Source organism: Phytophthora ramorum (assembly GCF_020800215.1).
Source record: "Phytophthora ramorum isolate Pr-102 chromosome Unknown Phyram_PR-102_s0008, whole genome shotgun sequence".
Taxonomy (NCBI): Eukaryota; Oomycota; class Peronosporomycetes; order Peronosporales; family Peronosporaceae; genus Phytophthora; species Phytophthora ramorum.
In genome coordinates, this window is record NW_027150654.1 from 1,702,464 (window position 1) to 1,720,615 (window position 18,152).

Sequence of the window (18,152 nt, forward strand, 5' to 3'; positions counted from 1 at the left end):
TTGCGAGCAAGAAAACTTCTCGCAGAAGCAAAGTGCCCGAGTGGCAGGCACTTTGTCAGAGTTGGAGTGCCTTTGTTGAAAACTTCAACAAAAACCCCGCTGGCTATCGCGACCGGATTAGCCAGGCGCGGGAGCGCTACGAGAAGTTCTCGAAGCGTGGTAAACTTGAACGACTGCACCATGGTGCAGTCGGTATTGGACTTCCTTGCGCAGTGCCTTATGACACTGCCTGTGAGTACTGCTACCCTGGAGAAGTACGCATCACCGAGCGGGACGTCAAGGGGTACACGTCCATGTGTGTACCTGACGACCTCAAGACCCTGCGCGCTAGTTTTCAGGCGCAGTCGTCTTCTAGTGCTGCGGATATTCGCAGCACTTATTCGAGTGCTGTAGGCGACTACAGCGCTCGCCCATGTTTTACGCCCTTCGGCGTAGGTGGCGGTGGTGTCCTTCGTACGCCGTCACCATTTCCGGAATGTCCTCCATCAGGACATTCCGTGATTCCCACGTATCGTGTTGGGGAGGAAATCCTCTCCAACGAATACGAAAATGAACCGGACCTCGGGTCTGGTTCCGATGACCAACAATTCGCTGGACGATGCAGCGAGTTGCCCCGCGCGGGGGTGGGGGAAGACGCCCCGGGTTTGGTCAACCAAACCTTGAGTCTCGCTTGGAGGCTGTTCAGCGTCTCCAAGCGTCGCAGTTCGCTGCTCTGCGTCAGGAGCTGAGCTTGTTGAAGGCTCAGCTCGCGGAGGTTGCGCAGACGACCTCGAACGTAAAGGTCGAGGTCGGGACGAGGGTCGCTGCCGCCTCGAAGCGCGTCGGCGCGCTCGAAAGCGCTTTGGCGAGTCACCAGATGTAGTTGACTCGTGCTGCACGTACGGCTTCAGTCGCCCAACGTAAAACGTTGGGTGCAAGCGCATGCTGGACGGTATGCCCAGTGTGTACGCGTTGCCATGCTTCGCCAACGCGGTGAATGGCCCAATGAAGCGCGGAGCAAGCAAGCTTGCTCCGAAATCGGGAACTGCATGTTTAGCTAGGTTCTGCGTAGCTAACAGAACTAATGAACCAACTTTGAATTTATTTGTGTTTCCCCTGCCGGTGTTATCGGCATTCAGCTTCTGTCGATCGACAGAAGCTGCTATTGTGTCCTGGACAAACCGAATTACGGCTTGTCGGCGCTCGACAAAGTCCATTGCATCCGAGCTGAACAACTGGTTCAGTTCGTGCTTCTTGTTCGCAGAAGGCCCGGCCTGCGCGTGATGTTCGTTGTCGTTTAAAGTGTCTACGCCCGCCGTAGACACTGTGTTGTCGTCGCCATGTCTGCGCGCAGCACGTGCGCGAGGCGTCACAGCTGATACATTGCTCGTATCAGCGTGCTTATCCGGTTGTTTTGAATTAACCGGATATCCTCCCTCACTTAAGGAAGGAGCTACCGCACCGAGTACGCTCGGTACGCGTGGGTGTCTCATGGCATTCACGTAGAACGGTGTGTGTCTTGTCGAGACATGCACCGAGTTGTTGATGGCGAACTCCGCCATCGGCAAGCAGTCGCTCCATTGATGGAACGAGTGCGCGTAGCTCTTCATGGTGTCAATCAGCACGCAGTTGACACGCTCTGTTTGTCCGTCGGTCTGCGGGTGATCCGCAGTCGACATGGACAACTGCGTCCCAAGAAGTGTAAACACTTCTTGCCAGAATCGCGCTGTAAGCGCGGATCCCGATCCGACACGATGTCGAGTGGCATACCATGGTGTCTAAACACCCGGTCAACAAACAGACATTCCGTCTGTTTGGCTGTCACCTCGGCTGGTACTGCTATCTTGCTGAAGCGGTCAACAAAGACCACAATACCAGTCCTCCGCTTGTTGTCTTGCGGAAGACCAAAACCAAAGTCCATTGAAATGAACTGCCAGCACTCCGACGGAGTCGGTAGTGATTGAAGCGGAGCCTGCGAGTTGGGCGCAGGCTTCACGCGCTGGCATACTTCGCAAGCACGAACGTACTTGCGTACCCATTTGTACTGGTGACTCCAATAGAAGTCACGCGTGAGAAGCAAGTATGTCTTCTCACGGCCAGGATGTCCCGATGTTGGGGCATCGTGATACTCGTACGTGATCGTGAGCTTCAACTCATGATCATCCGGCACGACAATGCGATCTGCGTTGGCGTCGACTGCGCTGTAAAGCAGCAGACCATTGTGTACACGATAACGGTGTACACGGGCACGAAGGTATTTGGCCAGCTTCTGACGAGACTTGTCAGAAGGTGTGGAGAAGTACTCCAACAATTGCTTCGCATCCGCATCATGTGCGTATGCGGCCTTCACGTCGTCCAACAAGGACGACGAGGGTGTAGTCGTCCTGACGACGCCAACTGCGTTGGCGTCGGCCTCTTGCACCGCATAATCTGGTCGACGCGAAAGCGCGTCGGCCACGACATTCAACCTTCCAGGTTTGTACTCAACCTGGAAGTTGTATTCAGCAAAGAATGACAGCCACCGTGCCATTCTTTGTGATATGTGCGGCGACTTGATCGCCGTACGCAACGATGCGTGGTCGGTGTAGACCACGAATGGTCTACTCCCAAGTAGATACACTCGAAACTTTGCGAGTGCATACTTCATGGCAAGGAGTTCCTTGTCATGTACCGGGTAATTGCGCTCAGCTGGCTTCAGCTGACGCGATTGGTAGTAACCCACACGATCACGACCTTCGTGATCGAGTTGCATCAGTGCGCATCCGATCGCGAAATCGGATGCATCGCACACAACGTGGAATGGGCGATCTTGGTCGGCCACCGCCAAGATCGGCGCCTCAGTCAAGCCCTGCTTAACTGCTTCGAAGGCCTGCTGACAATCAGCAGTCCATTCCCATGCAGCTTCTTTCTTCAAGAGCTGCGACAGCGGGCAAATCTTGACCGCGTAGTTGCTCACGTACGTGCACAAGTACGTGGCGAGTCCAAGGAACTGCCGCAGATCCTTTATGTTTGAAGGCGTAGGCCATTCATTGATCACTCTGACCTTTCCTGGGTCAGGGCGTACGCCGTTCTTCCCCACGAGACACCCAAGTACGGGTATCTCGGTCGCCCCGAAGATACACTTCTTCAGGTTTGCATAGAGCTTGTGCTTTCGCATGAGCTCAAGCAACTTGCGGAGATGCTCTGTATGCATCTCCACATCCGATTTCCCATTCACAGCCCGGCTGTGAATGAACACGTCATCGAAATAGCTCGGTGCAAAGTTGCGCACCAAGCGCACCAAGTGCGTGACGCACCTGTTGAACGTCGCTGGGGCGTTCTTCAGCCCCTGCGGCATCACGAGCCACTCCCAGAGCATGCCGCTCGGAGTGCTTACCGCTGCGAGAGGAATATCACTCTCACGCATGAGGATCTGATAGAACCCGTCTCTCAGATCCAGAGTACTGAAGATAGTACTCGAGGTCATCGAATCGATGATCACATCTTTTCGAGGTATCGGCGTCTGCGCCGGTACCGTCGCATCGTTCAGCTTGTTATACGCATGAACGATGCGCCACCCGCCCTGTGGCTTCTTGACACAGAACGTAGGCGCGCTGTGCGGGGACTTTGATTCCCGCACTTGTCCTGCCTTGCGACGACTTTCAAAGAAGTCGTCGATTGCCTTGACTTGCTCACGCGGCAGTGGCCACTGTCGCGTGACGCAGTACTTCGTTCCCGGCACGAGATCAATCTCGTGCTGAACACCCTTATCCTGCGGTAAGTCCGCAGGAATGTCGTCCGGGAGTACATCCTTGTACTCATGCAAGACCTTGTAAAAGGGGCTCGCCTTGAGCTAGTCCCAGCCTTGCTCGTCGAAGCGTTCCTTCTTCGACTTCGCGCTGAGGGCGTCCGCGCCCTCAGAGATGAGCTGATTCAGCTCTTCTGCTTCACACGTCATCCTCTCGACGTCCGAGAGGATGCAGATCTGCTCGATGCGTCCATCGTGCAGTTCGCGAGCGAAACGCTTCCAGCTTGTGACTGGGAGCGACATCAACTCCGACGCTAACGTCGGAGGATTATCCAGCCTCATCTTCTTGTATTGGAGACCAATACTTGTACGCGTCAAGACACTCAATGTCTCGACGGTCGTCTCCAACTCCTGTGTCTGCCCGGCAGACACTGCTTGTAGCGTCTCGGTCCCTGACCGAGACTTGCGCAGCTTTTCTCGCTTGCGCCGTTCACTTCTCGTGCGGAGCCCGGCTCCGCGAGTTTCTTCTTGTCCAGGCCCCGCCGTGGACAGTTGTTCCTTGTATTCGCCGGCGGGTTTTACCCGCGGGCGCACGCGTTCAAGCCCGGCTTGATCGCGCACCGCTTCTTCGTGCAGCCCGGCTGCACGCGAGTTCGCAAGCATGTCCGGTGCGGGACGTTTGCAACCGCCCGCACTGCTTGCAGCGTCGGCTCCCAGAGCCGACGCGCCTTCTTTACCTCGACGCCTAACGACGGGGTGTCTTTCGACAAATTGTGTGTCGACATTATCTGTCGACACAACCGCGTCGCTCAGGACGCTTCGAGACCCTCTCGAATCCGATTGAATCAGGCCCTGCTGATTCGGTTCACATTTTCTTCCAACGACTCTCGCAGTCGTTGGCATTCGCTTGTGGTGATTGGAGACAGCCGCATTCCGCGCTGTCTCTGGTGGAGGGCCGCATGCACCACGTGGTGCATGTGCTGCGCCGACAGGGTCATCGCTCTCTGTTGCGCTGCTGCTGCTCCCGAAGCGCACGATCGTGCGCTTCGTCCAGTCGATCACCGGATCATGCCATGCAAGCCACGGCATGCCCAACACCATATCGAACTTATCGTCCAGTTCGAGGACGATATGCTCGTCGACGAACTCCTTCTCTTGATACGAGAAGCGTACATGTACGATACGCTTCTCGGTTCTAACAACGACACCCGTTGCTAGCCTCACTTCCAATAGACTTCGAGGTGTTTTCACCTCCTCGAAGTCAAGCCTTGGAAGGCTCTGCAGTCGAACAACGTTGTTCGATGCACCACAGGCTAAACTCTTCTTGCATTGCGAGCGCAATTGCAGCCTCGAGAGTATTTGGATACTCTCGGAAGAGATAGGTCTTCACAGACCCATCTCTAAGGCCCTTCATGAACGTGACGACCTTTGTCGCCTCGTCAATCGGGTTGGTCACGATGTTCGAGACCAAGTACCGTGCCCTTTGGGCGTAAGCATGCACGGCATGCTTGCCCTGTTGCAGATCGAGGAACTCCGCCCTCGATCGGAACTCGTTCTGCGTGGGCTCAAACGCTAGTTTGAGCTCCTCCTTGAAATCCTCGTACGTGTTGAAGCACGTAGAGTCCGTGAGTCGGCGTCCGTACGCCCAACTCCTTGCTCGTCGGCCAAGACATGACCTGGCGAACGCAACCTTCGACAACGGGTCGACGATACGTCGAGCCGTAATGGCAGTGTCGACCTCGACAAGCCAACGGAGGAGAGGTTCGCCCTCTCTTCCAACGTAGCTGCTTACGTGGAGTTTCAATGACTCCACGCGCGGTGTGGCCGATGGCGACACCGAAGCTCGAGCAGTGGTTTCACGCTGTTCCTTCACGATGAAACCCAGAGCAACACCGTGTTGCTCCGTCGGTGATAGCGTTCGCAACATCGTTGCTACCGCCGCTTCCCCAATGACTGTTGACAGTCGTTGGAGGGCCTCCCACTCTGGTTCCGACAGGTGGGGGCAGTCTGCACGCGCAACATGCGTTGCAGACGTGTTTAGGCTACCCACGGACATGTTACTGTCCGAGGGCAGGTTCTCCGCCCCGCGTTCGTATTCCATACAACGTGTCAGTCGGTCGTTGGACGGACTACAAAGTGCTACCAGGTGTAATGGATCTGCTTAGACCCACGACTTAAGCTTACACGTGTGCGCACGCGTATGAGGAAGCGTAGGTGTATTTAACTTAATTTCAGTATACTTGTATCCGCAAGTATACTTAAACTAAGACAAGGGAACCGAACGATAGCTTTGGTGCCAAACGAGAACTGTATTGATTGTAAATGGGGTTTCCTCCTAAAACTGATATTTATATTGAGAGGTTTTGCCATCGGATGGCTGGCAGAACCCCTATCTATTGAATGACTCTCATTGGTAGAAAGGTGTTACTTTCTACCAGTCACATGCTTTTGCTATGAATGTGGACCACCCTGTGGAGTGATCAACCTGAATGTATCCCTTAGTGCATGTTGCACTAAGGTAGGAGGTGAACCGACTGTGTAGCCCCGCTACAGCTCCAAGTCGAAACGGGTGGTGGAGAAAAACTCTGCGAGGGACTTCCTATTGTCGTCTTGCTCCTGCCGAATGTTGACCATCACGTTGGATAGGACGCGCTCCGACGTAGCGATAGCAGAGAACTTAGGACACTGCGCAATATTCACGTAGCTTCTGTCGCAGTTGAGTAACGTGGTCATGTCCACATTGTATGGCGCCAACGAGTTGCGCTGAGGCTTCACCATCCTACCTGCTGTCCCGAAGCCTCTCTCAATATGGGCCGACGAAGATGACAGTGAGAAAAACACGCGCGCCACCAGAGGTAGCAGGCGAAAGGTGTCAATGTCTTGCTGGCATTTCCAGAAGGTGAGCACTGGCTTGAAATCATTGAAGCTAGCCCCTTGAACGGTGGTTGTCGTCGTCAGCCACCGCTCAAACTCGTCGTCGATCCGCTGCTCGTGCAAAGCCGTCGCCGTCGTTAGTGACTGTGGAAGTATCTCGCCTGCGGTGTCGACAAAAAGCGTCATGATGCCTTTGGGGAAGATGGCGGCTGGTGGGGGAGCGACGACTTCGGGCATGCTCGGTGTTGAGTCCACGGCGACCATGATCTTTCGCATACCATCCAGGACAATGTGGCGAACCTTGGTGTAATGGCGCTCCACCACCTGCTGAGATGCTCCGGCCTGCAGGTTACTCAAGATGACGATCCGCTTGAGTGCGCCATCTGGGTTCTTGAAGTTACGATGTAGGAGGAGCTGTATCTCGAACGTGTAGGAGCATTTTCTCACGACATTACGATCTGTGTATCGCCTGAAGAAGACTCGGTGAAAAGTTTTGTGCAGCAATGTGCGTGTCGTGGATGCCAGGTTCGACAGCTTCTCTGCACGGAAGAATTGCTGTTCATCCTTGATTGAGCGGCAGTCCTTTAACGACTGTGTGGTGTCAAGCAGCGAAATCTGCAGTTTGTATAGCCCCAGTAGCACACTGCACTGGTTACTATTCTATTCTTGCTCAGCCTGATTCAGAAACGAGATAGGCTCGAGCAGGGAAAGAACCTGCACCATCTCCATCTTGTCTCGTGCCAGGGGAATGCCGCGGGCGGAACCACGTTTTCGCGGCGAGTTTTTGCAATGCGCTCGTCGTACCATTCGACGAGCGAGCAGAGCGGAAGCAGCAACAACGAAAACGGCGTAGATCAACACTTGGACAAAGCAAATTTGATAGAACAATTGGAGTGGCAACATACAATATTGGGGGATTGGCGACGCACTTGCACGAGCTAGGACAGCACTTGAGAGCAGTGCGAGAGAACACAGAACATGGACACAGGGACCTAATACTCCTAGAAAAACCTATCAGACAGAGATGGAACACAGCTCAGCGACGGTGCACTATGCGGCACTGTGGAGTTTAAACACACAGTAGCTCATACTATGTCGTGGCCGAAGAGAAGACCTCATTCCTCTCCGACCACAGGGGGGGCCATACGGGAAATACATCTACCGACCGGAGCGGTGCGGGTGCGCAAGAGGCCGACGGTCTACCCACCGCCACACTATGCACCACATAGCCATCCGGCTGTGCCATGTAGATGTCTTCGTGCACGCCGTCACACACAGCATGATAGGCGAGAGGATAGAGCAACTCAAACAATCGTTTGGTAACGCTGCCGGCTGTGAATTAGCGGACGCATGGGACACTTTCAAGGCCTCCGAAATGGTGCAATTCAAGAGCGCAGCGAGAAAACGAATGACCAGCGGGTTCCGGGAGAGCATATGCAGACTCAAAAAGAAGCTGAACAAGTCCAGCTACACTGCAGCGGAAACGGAACAGGAACTAGCAGCCACACTGGCGGAATTGAGAAGGCTACAAGCGGAGCGTGGAAATCTGAGGATGAAGATCCTGATTAATAAAATGCATGGATCACCAGGGCCTCGACTAAGCTGTTATTTCGCAGAATCGGTACCAAATTTGGAGATAACACAATTCCATCCCTCAAATCAAGAATAATTGACTCCAAGTGGGGGCTCACGATAAAGCTGACAGTCTAGCTGAAAATAGGTCTCCCATTTTCAAAGGAGCTGCAGAGGAGAAAGGAAACATAGGACGATATCTAGATCGACTATCGGGAATGCACTGGAGGACATAGATGAAATCACGCAGGAGGAAGTCGCAACAGCGATTAAAAAATGCAAGAGGAAAAAAACGTGCGGACCTGACGATCTGAACAATGATTGGTATCAGGACAAATGTGAAAAGATAGCGCCAATTCTAGCGAAACTGCTCAATTCATATATGGGCAATGGCACTACGCCGAAGACCTACGTGGATGCCTTCATATTTAGCATCAGCAAAGGTGGGATCACAAGTGACCCGCTAAATTATAGACCAATAGTGGTGCTGAATACCCGCTACAAGTTATTCACGCGTATATTAGCATAGAGGGTACGACGACATATTTCAAGGTTACTACACCGCACACAGTTCGGTTTCGTTCCTGGACGAACGATGCACGAAGCTATCGACCTACTGGAAGCAGCCAAAGTTTGCTACCAGAGGCGGGAAAAATTGAGTCGAGCGCAAGTGTTGCTTCGGATTTTGCCGATGCATGCGATTCATTGGATTGGGGTTTTATTCCTTGCGGTGCTAAAGGCCAAATGATTCTGTGCGACAGTACCGCAATTCATACAGGAACGAAAGTGCGGTTTATGGCAAATGGGAGTCTCTCGCAACAGACGCTGGTTACAATTGGAATCAGACAGGAGTGCCCGTTAGCACTGCTCCTATTTATTATTGCAGTAGAATTATGTATGACGAAATAGAAAATGACCCCACGCTTAAGGAGGTAGACAGTATCAGGTATCTGGGGCACATTGCACGAGTGGACAACACAACGAACGAAGCATGGATGAAGACCTTTGCGGCCCTGATAGTGCGGCTGCTACTAGCGGCAGGGGAAACGAATACAGTTCAGCAAAGGACGATGATCGCATCAGCAGTTATTATCCCAATGTTGCTGTACGTTGACCGCCACGCGTGGCCTTCTACCCCAAGCATCAAGTGGGTGTGGAAATCGAGTTTCGCGCTACCCGACCGCACTCCATCCGGATGGATCAAAGCAGAAGTGGCAGAAACAGCTCCGCAACTGGCATGGGGAGGAGAGTGGGTCGGATTGCCAGATTTAAAAGCAGAATCGGTAGCACTAGCAGCAACAGCAGTAGGAAATTGGGCGATGACAGAGCGAAGAATGGTGAAGATCACAGGAGACGTATTGCAAAACGATCTGACAGAAGCACGTAGACCACTTACACCAGTGAAGATAGAATCTCAGTCTAGAATAGCAACAGGTATATGGACTAAGGGACGACCTTAGACTACGTACGCGCTCGTAGATCATTACCATCATCGCCAATTGGCCGGAGCTAACCTCCAAACCAGCGGAGGAGGAGCTGCTATGGGTGCACCACGTACTTGAGGACCCTCATCACATATTCACAGTGAACGCGGAATGGGGCGCCATAACACACTCATGGAGCACGATCAACAGAGAAATGCAGAACAAGGAAACAAGCACAATTTGGAGGAATCAGTCACTAAAGAGCTTCGGGTGCCACCCAATACACTATGGGTCACACCGCATCACACTCTGCAACGGATGAAGCCGGTGTGGGCGGGGAGGCGGCGGTAGAAACTGTCCAGGAGCCGACAAAGTCACTCTATCTAAAGAAGAGAGGAGAAGACGCGCGGGAGCCAGCATTATACACCAGCAATCACTGGAACGAACAAAACGGGCGAATGGCAAAATCTCTTGAAACGTTGTCATGACAGTGATACGAAAAGTAGAGGGGTCCCTGCACACCACGTGCAAAATGTTTGGAGATTAAACATGATCGTTTACGCCTGTGAAACAAGGAGAAGTACAGCTACGAGTGTGTTGCATGCGGGCGAACAGAAAACTGGATACAGCTCATCTAGTGTGGTAATGTCCAGTAGCGACGGCTTTCTGGGATTCTATTCTGCAGTACTGGGACGCGGAGATCAGAGAGCCGACCAATCAGGAATGTCGGTGAAATGAAGTACTAGAAGACATACTAGGTATGGAATCACAGACAATGTCACAGTGGATTGTAGCCTAGGGACAAACCCAGGCAGATGACACATTGGGATCAAGCACAAGATATCATGCAAAAGCTGTGAGTCATTGGATGCGCTGCGACGGTAACACGAATGTGGAGGGGGTACGTAGACATACTCTATCCTGATGGGAAGAAACCAACTTGCTGAGGCAAAAGCAGCGAAAACACGAGGCTGCGCTCAGGGAGGCGATATGTCGTTTCCGGAGCACTTTGTACCCACTTACACTGAAGTCTAAGAGTCAATTGGACACGGTGGCCTTCATAGCTAGCAGAAAAAGAGTGGCTACGGCGCGGACTGACGAAACAAAAGGGATGGCAATTTGTGAACGATTGGGGCTCTTCGACGGCTGATCAAGAGGAAACACGGGCTCTGGAGGAAGTGGCAGTGTAATAATGGCAATGAGAGGGCCAAAGAAGTGCGGTCACTGCGGGCAGCTCCCACGGCTCTTAGCATCAACACGGTAACTAACAACGTCGCAGAATTCGTGGGGTTACACAGACTGCTGCAATGGACAACGGAATGTCGGTGGTACGGATTGCATAGGGTGGGCGATAGCGCAATGAATATCAGGATGCTGAAGGAGCGAAAGCTATCTAAAAGCAAGAAGATACAGGACTGGTACAGGATATCCAGAAGCCTGGCAGATGATTGCCAAGTAGCGAGCTGGACACATCAGTACAGAGAGCACAACACAACAGCAGATTGGCTAGGAAACTTGGCGAATGATTCCAAGGCCAGCTGTATGATAACGATGGAAGATGTAGAGGATGAGCATCCTGTACGCAAAGGAGTCGAAGCTCGTATCAGAGGAAACTGTGTACGATGGATCGAGGAGGAAGGGGCACTATAAGTGCACAACAAAGGATGAGAACGAAACATGCAGCAGGAGAGGCTGCACAACTCGACAGGAAGCAAGCACCTGTTGAGGATGGTTATTACAGTCCAATTCGAAGGAGTAAGTGACACAATACACCGCAACATTATTATTATTATTTAAGGGAAGCCACCAACAGCGGAGTTACCACTTTGTATGAGTTTAGACAAGTGAAACTACCACATGGTAGCGGAAAGGAAGGATGTGGGCTGTCGCCTTTGCGGGATTGTTACGAGCTACGAGCTGGTCGCTGGGCCCTCGACGCTGCTTGACTTTTCTGTTTGCTGTAGCTGCACTTCCTAAATGAATTCTCGCTAACTAGGTTTCTTTGATGAGTCATCGGCTTTGCAGATGCAAACTACGTCCAGTTATTCTTGTCTGGTCTGGCTTGCAGTATCGTTACATGTAGCCAGCTGAACTTGGCTGTACTCTGCCTTCCCAGGAAACCGGAGTATCCCTTTAACTGCGCTTCTCTTCGCTGCTCTTTGTTGCGCTACATTTGCTTCGTCAGGGTACTTCACATGGCTTACATTGTGACGGGATCACACAGCACCTTGCATGCTAGGAGTATACAAACTCCAAGTGAACTGCAGTCCGATGGTTCCCGGTCTAAGGGAACGGTTGACTTGAAGAACGTAGATATTAGAGTGATATATTTATAGTTACCTAAAAATCGTGTCACCATCCACGCGTTAGTGATGTTGGATACACCATGTACCCAACTCGGAAGAGTGACGGGTACTCTTCATATAACCCCGTTACATCAATAAGCGGCAGCATCTTCATCGCTAGTGACAATTACCAACCATTGCTGTTCTCTTTCCTTTGAAGAGCACTGTTAGCACTGGTATATCTATATCGAGCGAAATCCTAGACAGGTCCGTCTTTAGATCTTTGATTTCCTGGTTTTGGGAGGCTGTAGCCTCCGCTCCTATATGTATCTGGGCTAATAGCACATGCTTGGGCAAGTTATCTCCAAACCGTTGATCCGGGGCTAAGTGTGAATACAGGGGGTACTCCATCGCCTTGAAAATATCAATGAACTTGGCTATCTGGCTTCCGTTCATAGTTTGCGCTAGGATCGCGGCGGCTGGGGCATCCCCAACGTATCATTAAAAGATCCTTGCTCTCATTTGTTGTTCGCTGTCTGGGTACCGCTAATGTCTCCATCGGGGTCATGCACAGATCATATAGCCTTTTCAGCTCAGCAGATTCTATGGTCTCCTCTTGTTCCATCCCTTTGACCACTGCCCCAAGGTAGGAGATTGGTTTGCCCTCGCTTTAGTGCTCTCCAGCTTCGTCAATTGTAGTCTCCGGGTCCACGAAAGTGAAGAATCACAGTCTATCATCCAGCTCACCTTGCGTACTGTGCGCAATTGTGATGCACGTGTGCATCATCTGCTGTTGTCGCGTGAGCACGTGCTGCCTTGCGTTTGTTCCAATAACCCCGGAGTCGGCGGTACTTCAGCTGGTATCGGGTCACTCCATTTCGTTTTCTCTGCTTCGGATGGCAGCCCAGAATCCTTCTCTTTCAGCTTCCCCCAATGCTCTTGGAATCGATGCTCTCTCGCCATGTCCGTCAGTCGTAGTACGGTGCCGTACATATTGCCTCGGCTGTGTTGCTGAGCAGGTAAATCCGCAATTATTTGAAAATCACCTGTCCGTCTCCCATATCTGCACTATTTGGCTTTGTTCCTGGGGTTCTCAGATTTCCTTCCTCGCTTCCTTCTACCAGCCAGTGCCGCCGTGGCGATAGCTTCCGTCCGTTCTACTTGTTCATCCTTGCGCGCTGCTGTGTTGTTCCGCTCTCCTTCCCAACTGCCGTTGGACGGCCTTTAGCTCTGCCTACGATTCTCCCCTCGCTTGCCGCATTGGTTTTGCTCTCCATCATCAGTAGTCACCCTTGAAACCTCGCGTTCTGCTCGACCTCTTTCCAGCCGGCCCCTGGTCCTGCTCGCTGTGCTCAACGTACTCCCAGCCGTGATTTCCTTCGGCGATCTTTTCGTTATCTGTCTTTTTTGCCCCCCCCCCCCCCCCCCCCCCCCCCCAGTAACCGGGTCGGTTGTTGCTGTATTCGCTGGACTTTGGCCCACGAAGTATCAGTATCAGTATCGTGAGCGGGAGCCGGCGGATTTGGATGATGGCCTACCTTACGCACACGTGCCCTGAACAGACAGCTCCCGCGAAGAGAAACCATCGTTTCGGCACACACACAATAGAGGTTCCGCAGCCCAACCTCATTAACCTACGGCCAGGTACACCGCGACCGTCGTATCCGATATGAGGGGCGACCCCAGACACAATTCAACACGGGGTGATCCCATTTCAGCATTCGTCATCATGAGCGTCCGTACACCGTAGACGAAGGGGGCTAACCAACGATCTGTTTCTCGGTAATACTCCGGCGGACGATCAGGTTATAAGTGCTCAATGACAGTCAAGGGCAGTCCATCAACACAGCCCACCAGTGTGCAGGCACTTGGTGAGAGTGAGCAACAATCTGTCAGCCTAGCGCTCTGGTGTGCACGTACTTGGTGACGACAGTTCCAGTTCGATGACTAGATCTCAGTCTCTCATTACAATTATAGCGGTGCACAAGGTGACAACAACCGCCAGCTCATCAGCACGACATCAGCATTATCAGTGCTACGGTACAGCTCACCGTGTGCAGGCACTTGGTTAGACCGAACAACGGTCTGTCAGCGACATTTACAAATTTCCACCTCAGCACGAGCACTCAGCGACGTCAGCTTAGCAAGAAGTCTGTACCTCAGGACGATTCTACCGACGTGCAAACACTCGGCAACAAACTTCAGCTCCTCCGGGACATGCTCAAATCCTCAGCACGACGCACCGGAGTGCCCAGACATTTGGGGATGAACGACGAGCAACTCGGGGAATTCGGGTTACGCAGTACACGAGTTCAGCATGCATCTCATCGATCCCAGCAAATAGACAGAAGCAACAACACTCAGAACCATTCGGTCCGGCTGGACCATTACGTTCATGTGCAGTCCTCGAACGCCTACACACGACCAATTGCAGTCAAGTAGTGCCACGCATGCAGCCCCATGCCAGACACTGCGAGGCTCAATTGCAGAGCCCAGTCCGTTCACACCAATTCCACGTCTCCAATTATTCAATTGGGGGCTAATCTTCTCATTGCCAAGAACACGAATTAACCATCGCGGAGCCAGATCCGTTGTTGCAGCGCACGGTTTAGGAAAATTGACCACATTGGACGGAACGGCCACCAGATATGCCAACGAGGAGATTTAGAATCACGATTGCAGATGCAGCCTCACCGTGGGAAGATGTCGAGACCGGGGTGGATAGGACGTCTGCTCAACATCCAAAGCCACGAATAATGGTCGCTCAGCTTGGCGCTGCACACCATGGGGACCACCAGCACAGACGACCTCAAGAGCAGTATATATTCAAGACCATGCCTTCAAAGCAAACAACTCAACTGCCAGAACAGAAGCAAGGAACGAAGAGCCTCGTCGAGCACCCAACACATTCAACAATGAGCTGTCAATTCATGAGACTAGTCTCTCAGAGCACTGCTACGCAGTGTACCTCTAGCCTCGGCTCATATTCCACAACGAACAGCTCGACTGCCCCCTATGATACCGCACAACAGGAAATCTCTTGTAAGCGCTCGACGCACGCTTCCTCTGCTCGTCAACAGCAGCTCAAGCGACGTTAAACCCTCATTGAATTCAAAACCAACAAGTTCATGGCCCTTTCACCCTTCAACGTGTTGTCACTGAAACAAACACCTATATTATCGTCGTTAGGCATCTCCCCCAGTACCGCTTCACAGATACCGCAGTGGCGGACGTGGCGGTGGGGGCGCCGGTTGGCTCTTCTTGGCGTCCCCCACTGCGAACGTCAGTTGCAGCGTGAGCATCTTGCCGTCCTTGTCCCAGTTGCTGAAGAACTTGCCCTCGCTCTTGTCCACGTCGTCATTGGGGATCTTGAACGCCACCGTCTCGTACGGCTCACAAGCGAACAGGAGGTACTGCCAGCGCTTGTCAGGCGCCTCCACCTTCTGCTCGAAGGCCGACATGAACCTGTGTCGGGGCTGCAACTTGTCTGCGATCTCCGGGTACGCCACCTGGAACAGGAGGATCCTGGCGCCTGCGTCCGGGTCTCTTTGCTTCGTCACCTTGTACCCGGGCTATCCGATCTTGAGAGCTCTCGGTCGAGCGGCCGCTGCAGCTGCTGCCGCCCTCGCCTCCTGATGATTGGCAGTCGCAGTGGAGTGGGCCGCGTCTGCCGCCTCTTTGGCCGCTCGACGGGCCAAATTCGTTTGGTGGCGCTTGCCCTGCGTGTGCGCCAAGTAGTTGCCCTCGTTGTTGTGCAGCGTGAGGCAGAGCTTGCACTCGTACGAGCCCTGGTGGTTCTTCATGAAGTACGGGTCCTCGGCCAGGTCCACCGTCTCCAGCGCCAGCTTACGCAGCCGCTCGCGGCGGTCGACATTGCTCTGCGACTCGGATGCCACGCCTCCCGAGCCAGGCTTGGATCCCACGCGGTTCTGGAAGTCCATGGCGATTCGCTTTTGGCCAATTGTTAGGAGGGCGGGAAGACGGTATGAGAGGAGGGAATACATTTAATTGGTATTTTATGGCGAAAATGTTAAAGCTCATCGTGTAGCTCCAATATGCTGCAAAAATGGCTTACTACTACGTAGCACATCACATATCTCAACGCTCAGTATAACAACGAAAGAAACCAGGTAATGTTCATTCATTGCCTATTTCCGAGTAGAATTCACAAACCTCTTTACCCAGATAGTGTTTAATCTCGCTACGATAGCACAAGCAGAAGCCAACGTGACGTCTACGGGTATTCAATGTGGCGCTTGTTGTAGTACTTGGTGTAGCTCTTGAGAATCGGCCAATTCTTGTGGCCGATCAGTGGATACACACCCAAAAGGTTTAATTCTTCTTGCAGCTGGATTGGTTTCTTTCCCGCCAGATACCAGACCGGAAATTGAGCCTTAGCCTTAGCCTTTCGAACTGCCGCCACAGCTTCCTTCCACCCCCTCTCTTCGTTGCTGGGTGAGTCTCCATCGTTCGCTTCGGCCGTCTTGTGGGTTCGTAACAACCTCTTTCCGCTCGCGTTGTCCTTCAGTGACTCAATAGTAGATAACGGGTCTGCATTGACCACCTTGGAATTCGATGCTGCAGACACAGCGTTGGCGCTTGCAAGGAGGCCGAAGATTGATACGATTAGGAGATGCAGACGCATTGGGACGCTTGAGCACTGAAACGCAAATTGAGGAATGCGCTGGCAATGCGAGCGCATTCTGCAAGTTGCATCAAAAGAAAAAAAAGGTGAAGCTGAGAGCCTGTTCACCATCTGGATAGACATCGCATCTTTGTAGAATTAACGGTGTTATATCATGTATAGTACTATAATAGTAGTGACTTGGCGATAGTGAGTTGCGAGGTCGCAAAATCACTTCAACTTACTAAAGCGATACCTAAGTACAAGTTCGGAATTAAAAGAAGTCTCTCTGTACCACGTAATTTGGATCCCAAATCACTTGAAATTTGTATGAGGAGGTTTTGACCAGAGAGTTGATTAAAGTAGTCTGGATCGGCCGTACTATGGGAAAACAAGCGCTGAATAATAAAGCTGTGATTAATCAAGTACACACGCCCTTCTCAGTAAGCGCAGTAAGGGTCACTGAAGCCATTTTAAAGGTGTTAGAGATAATGAGTTCGTACGTAGTGGTAGTAATTATGCCTCGGCGATCAGATATTACGTACGGGGCATGTATTGTGCTTTGCAGATGTTTTGTCGCTCCATTTAATGTCTTAGATCGACCTCGACCTCAAACGGCAATTCGAGGGCTTTCAATATCTAAATCCAACCTTGCGAACGATAATCAAGTCGAGTTGTCCTATCGTTTTCACCATCTCCATTTAAATCGAGCTCCAGACTTTATCATTCGGCCAAAAAGATAAGTGAAAAGGACAAACGCATTGCAAAACACAATATATGTAAGTTACCTGTGCTACCACAATGATCACGACACGCTGAACAGATCCAAAGATCCCCTCATACGGATTTTCGTAACGGGAACATGTAGGTCTTCGGGAAACGTGAATCCAAACTGTCTATGATAGAGAGTCAACATTGATATACCTCACGTTTGTGTGATCCACACATACTGTACCGAATTCCCTACACACCTCACGTGTAGAAACGTGAGGTAAGTCAATTTAGACTGTCTATCACCTGTGCATCTCCGACATGTCTACGCCTTGTCATAGTCCTCAAATAGTACTAGGGATTTGTATCCCGTGCAATGTAGACCAGTTAAGTGTATGACAGATAAAGAGTTATTATCTCCGCTTAGGAATTCCAGTCCTCACTTTTGAATCTTCTGAATCTTCTCATCTTCTCCTTTGGACCTCCAATACACAAGCCACCTTCCAGGCCGACTTCCTCGTCAAGAACCCTCTCTTCCTTACTCTTCGCGCTATCATCCACTGTCCTAATCCTCTGTCAATCGTTTCTTTAACAATCTGAACAGAAGCTGTAACACGTTAGAACCCATCACAGTGTGATTCACACCTGCTGTACCGAATTCCCTGTACACCTCACGTATAGAAACGTGACGTAAGTCAATTTAGACTATCTATCATCTGAAAAGAAGCTGTAAGAGCCAGACTGGATTCATGCGCTTTCGTTTTTTGAGAGCTTCCGTCTGACAGCGTGTCTTCTGTTTTGCCATCAGTGTGAATTATCATCGAGATTTACACTAGGTTTTTCTATGTGTATTTTTTACTTCCTCTGCTGGTTGGAAATGATTGCCCGCCCAAACAGATGCCAAAGTGTGTTTTCTCCTGTGTTCTCGCTTGGTACGCGCTAATTAGTGGACACGA

General features: G+C 51.8%; 4 protein-coding genes across 4 annotated transcripts; all 4 read right to left on the reverse strand.

Annotated features, from left to right (window-relative positions):
• Window positions 1–6,253: 6,253 nt before the first annotated feature.
• Window positions 6,254–7,309, reverse strand: KRP23_9479 (uncharacterized protein; the record flags this gene model as incomplete). The annotated part of the gene is made up of 2 exons (XM_067895036.1): window positions 6,254–7,195; window positions 7,295–7,309. 2 exons carry the CDS (start codon window positions 7,307–7,309, stop codon window positions 6,254–6,256), a joined length of 957 nt encoding a protein of 318 aa, XP_067742658.1.
• Window positions 7,310–15,070: 7,761 nt separating this feature from the next.
• On the reverse strand, window positions 15,071–15,322 carry KRP23_9480 (Splicing factor 3A subunit 2; the record flags this gene model as incomplete). Its single annotated transcript, XM_067895037.1, has 1 exon — window positions 15,071–15,322. The coding sequence occupies one exon, from the start codon at window positions 15,320–15,322 to the stop codon at window positions 15,071–15,073; it is 252 nt and encodes an 83-aa protein (XP_067742659.1).
• Window positions 15,323–15,433: 111 nt separating this feature from the next.
• On the reverse strand, window positions 15,434–15,802 carry KRP23_9481 (Splicing factor 3A subunit 2; the record flags this gene model as incomplete). Its single annotated transcript, XM_067895038.1, has 1 exon — window positions 15,434–15,802. One exon carries the CDS (start codon window positions 15,800–15,802, stop codon window positions 15,434–15,436), a length of 369 nt encoding a protein of 122 aa, XP_067742660.1.
• Window positions 15,803–16,095: 293 nt separating this feature from the next.
• On the reverse strand, window positions 16,096–16,629 carry KRP23_9482 (uncharacterized protein; the record flags this gene model as incomplete). Its single annotated transcript, XM_067895898.1, has 1 exon — window positions 16,096–16,629. The coding sequence occupies one exon, from the start codon at window positions 16,627–16,629 to the stop codon at window positions 16,096–16,098; it is 534 nt and encodes a 177-aa protein (XP_067742661.1).
• Between the last annotated feature and the right edge of the window lie 1,523 nt (window positions 16,630–18,152).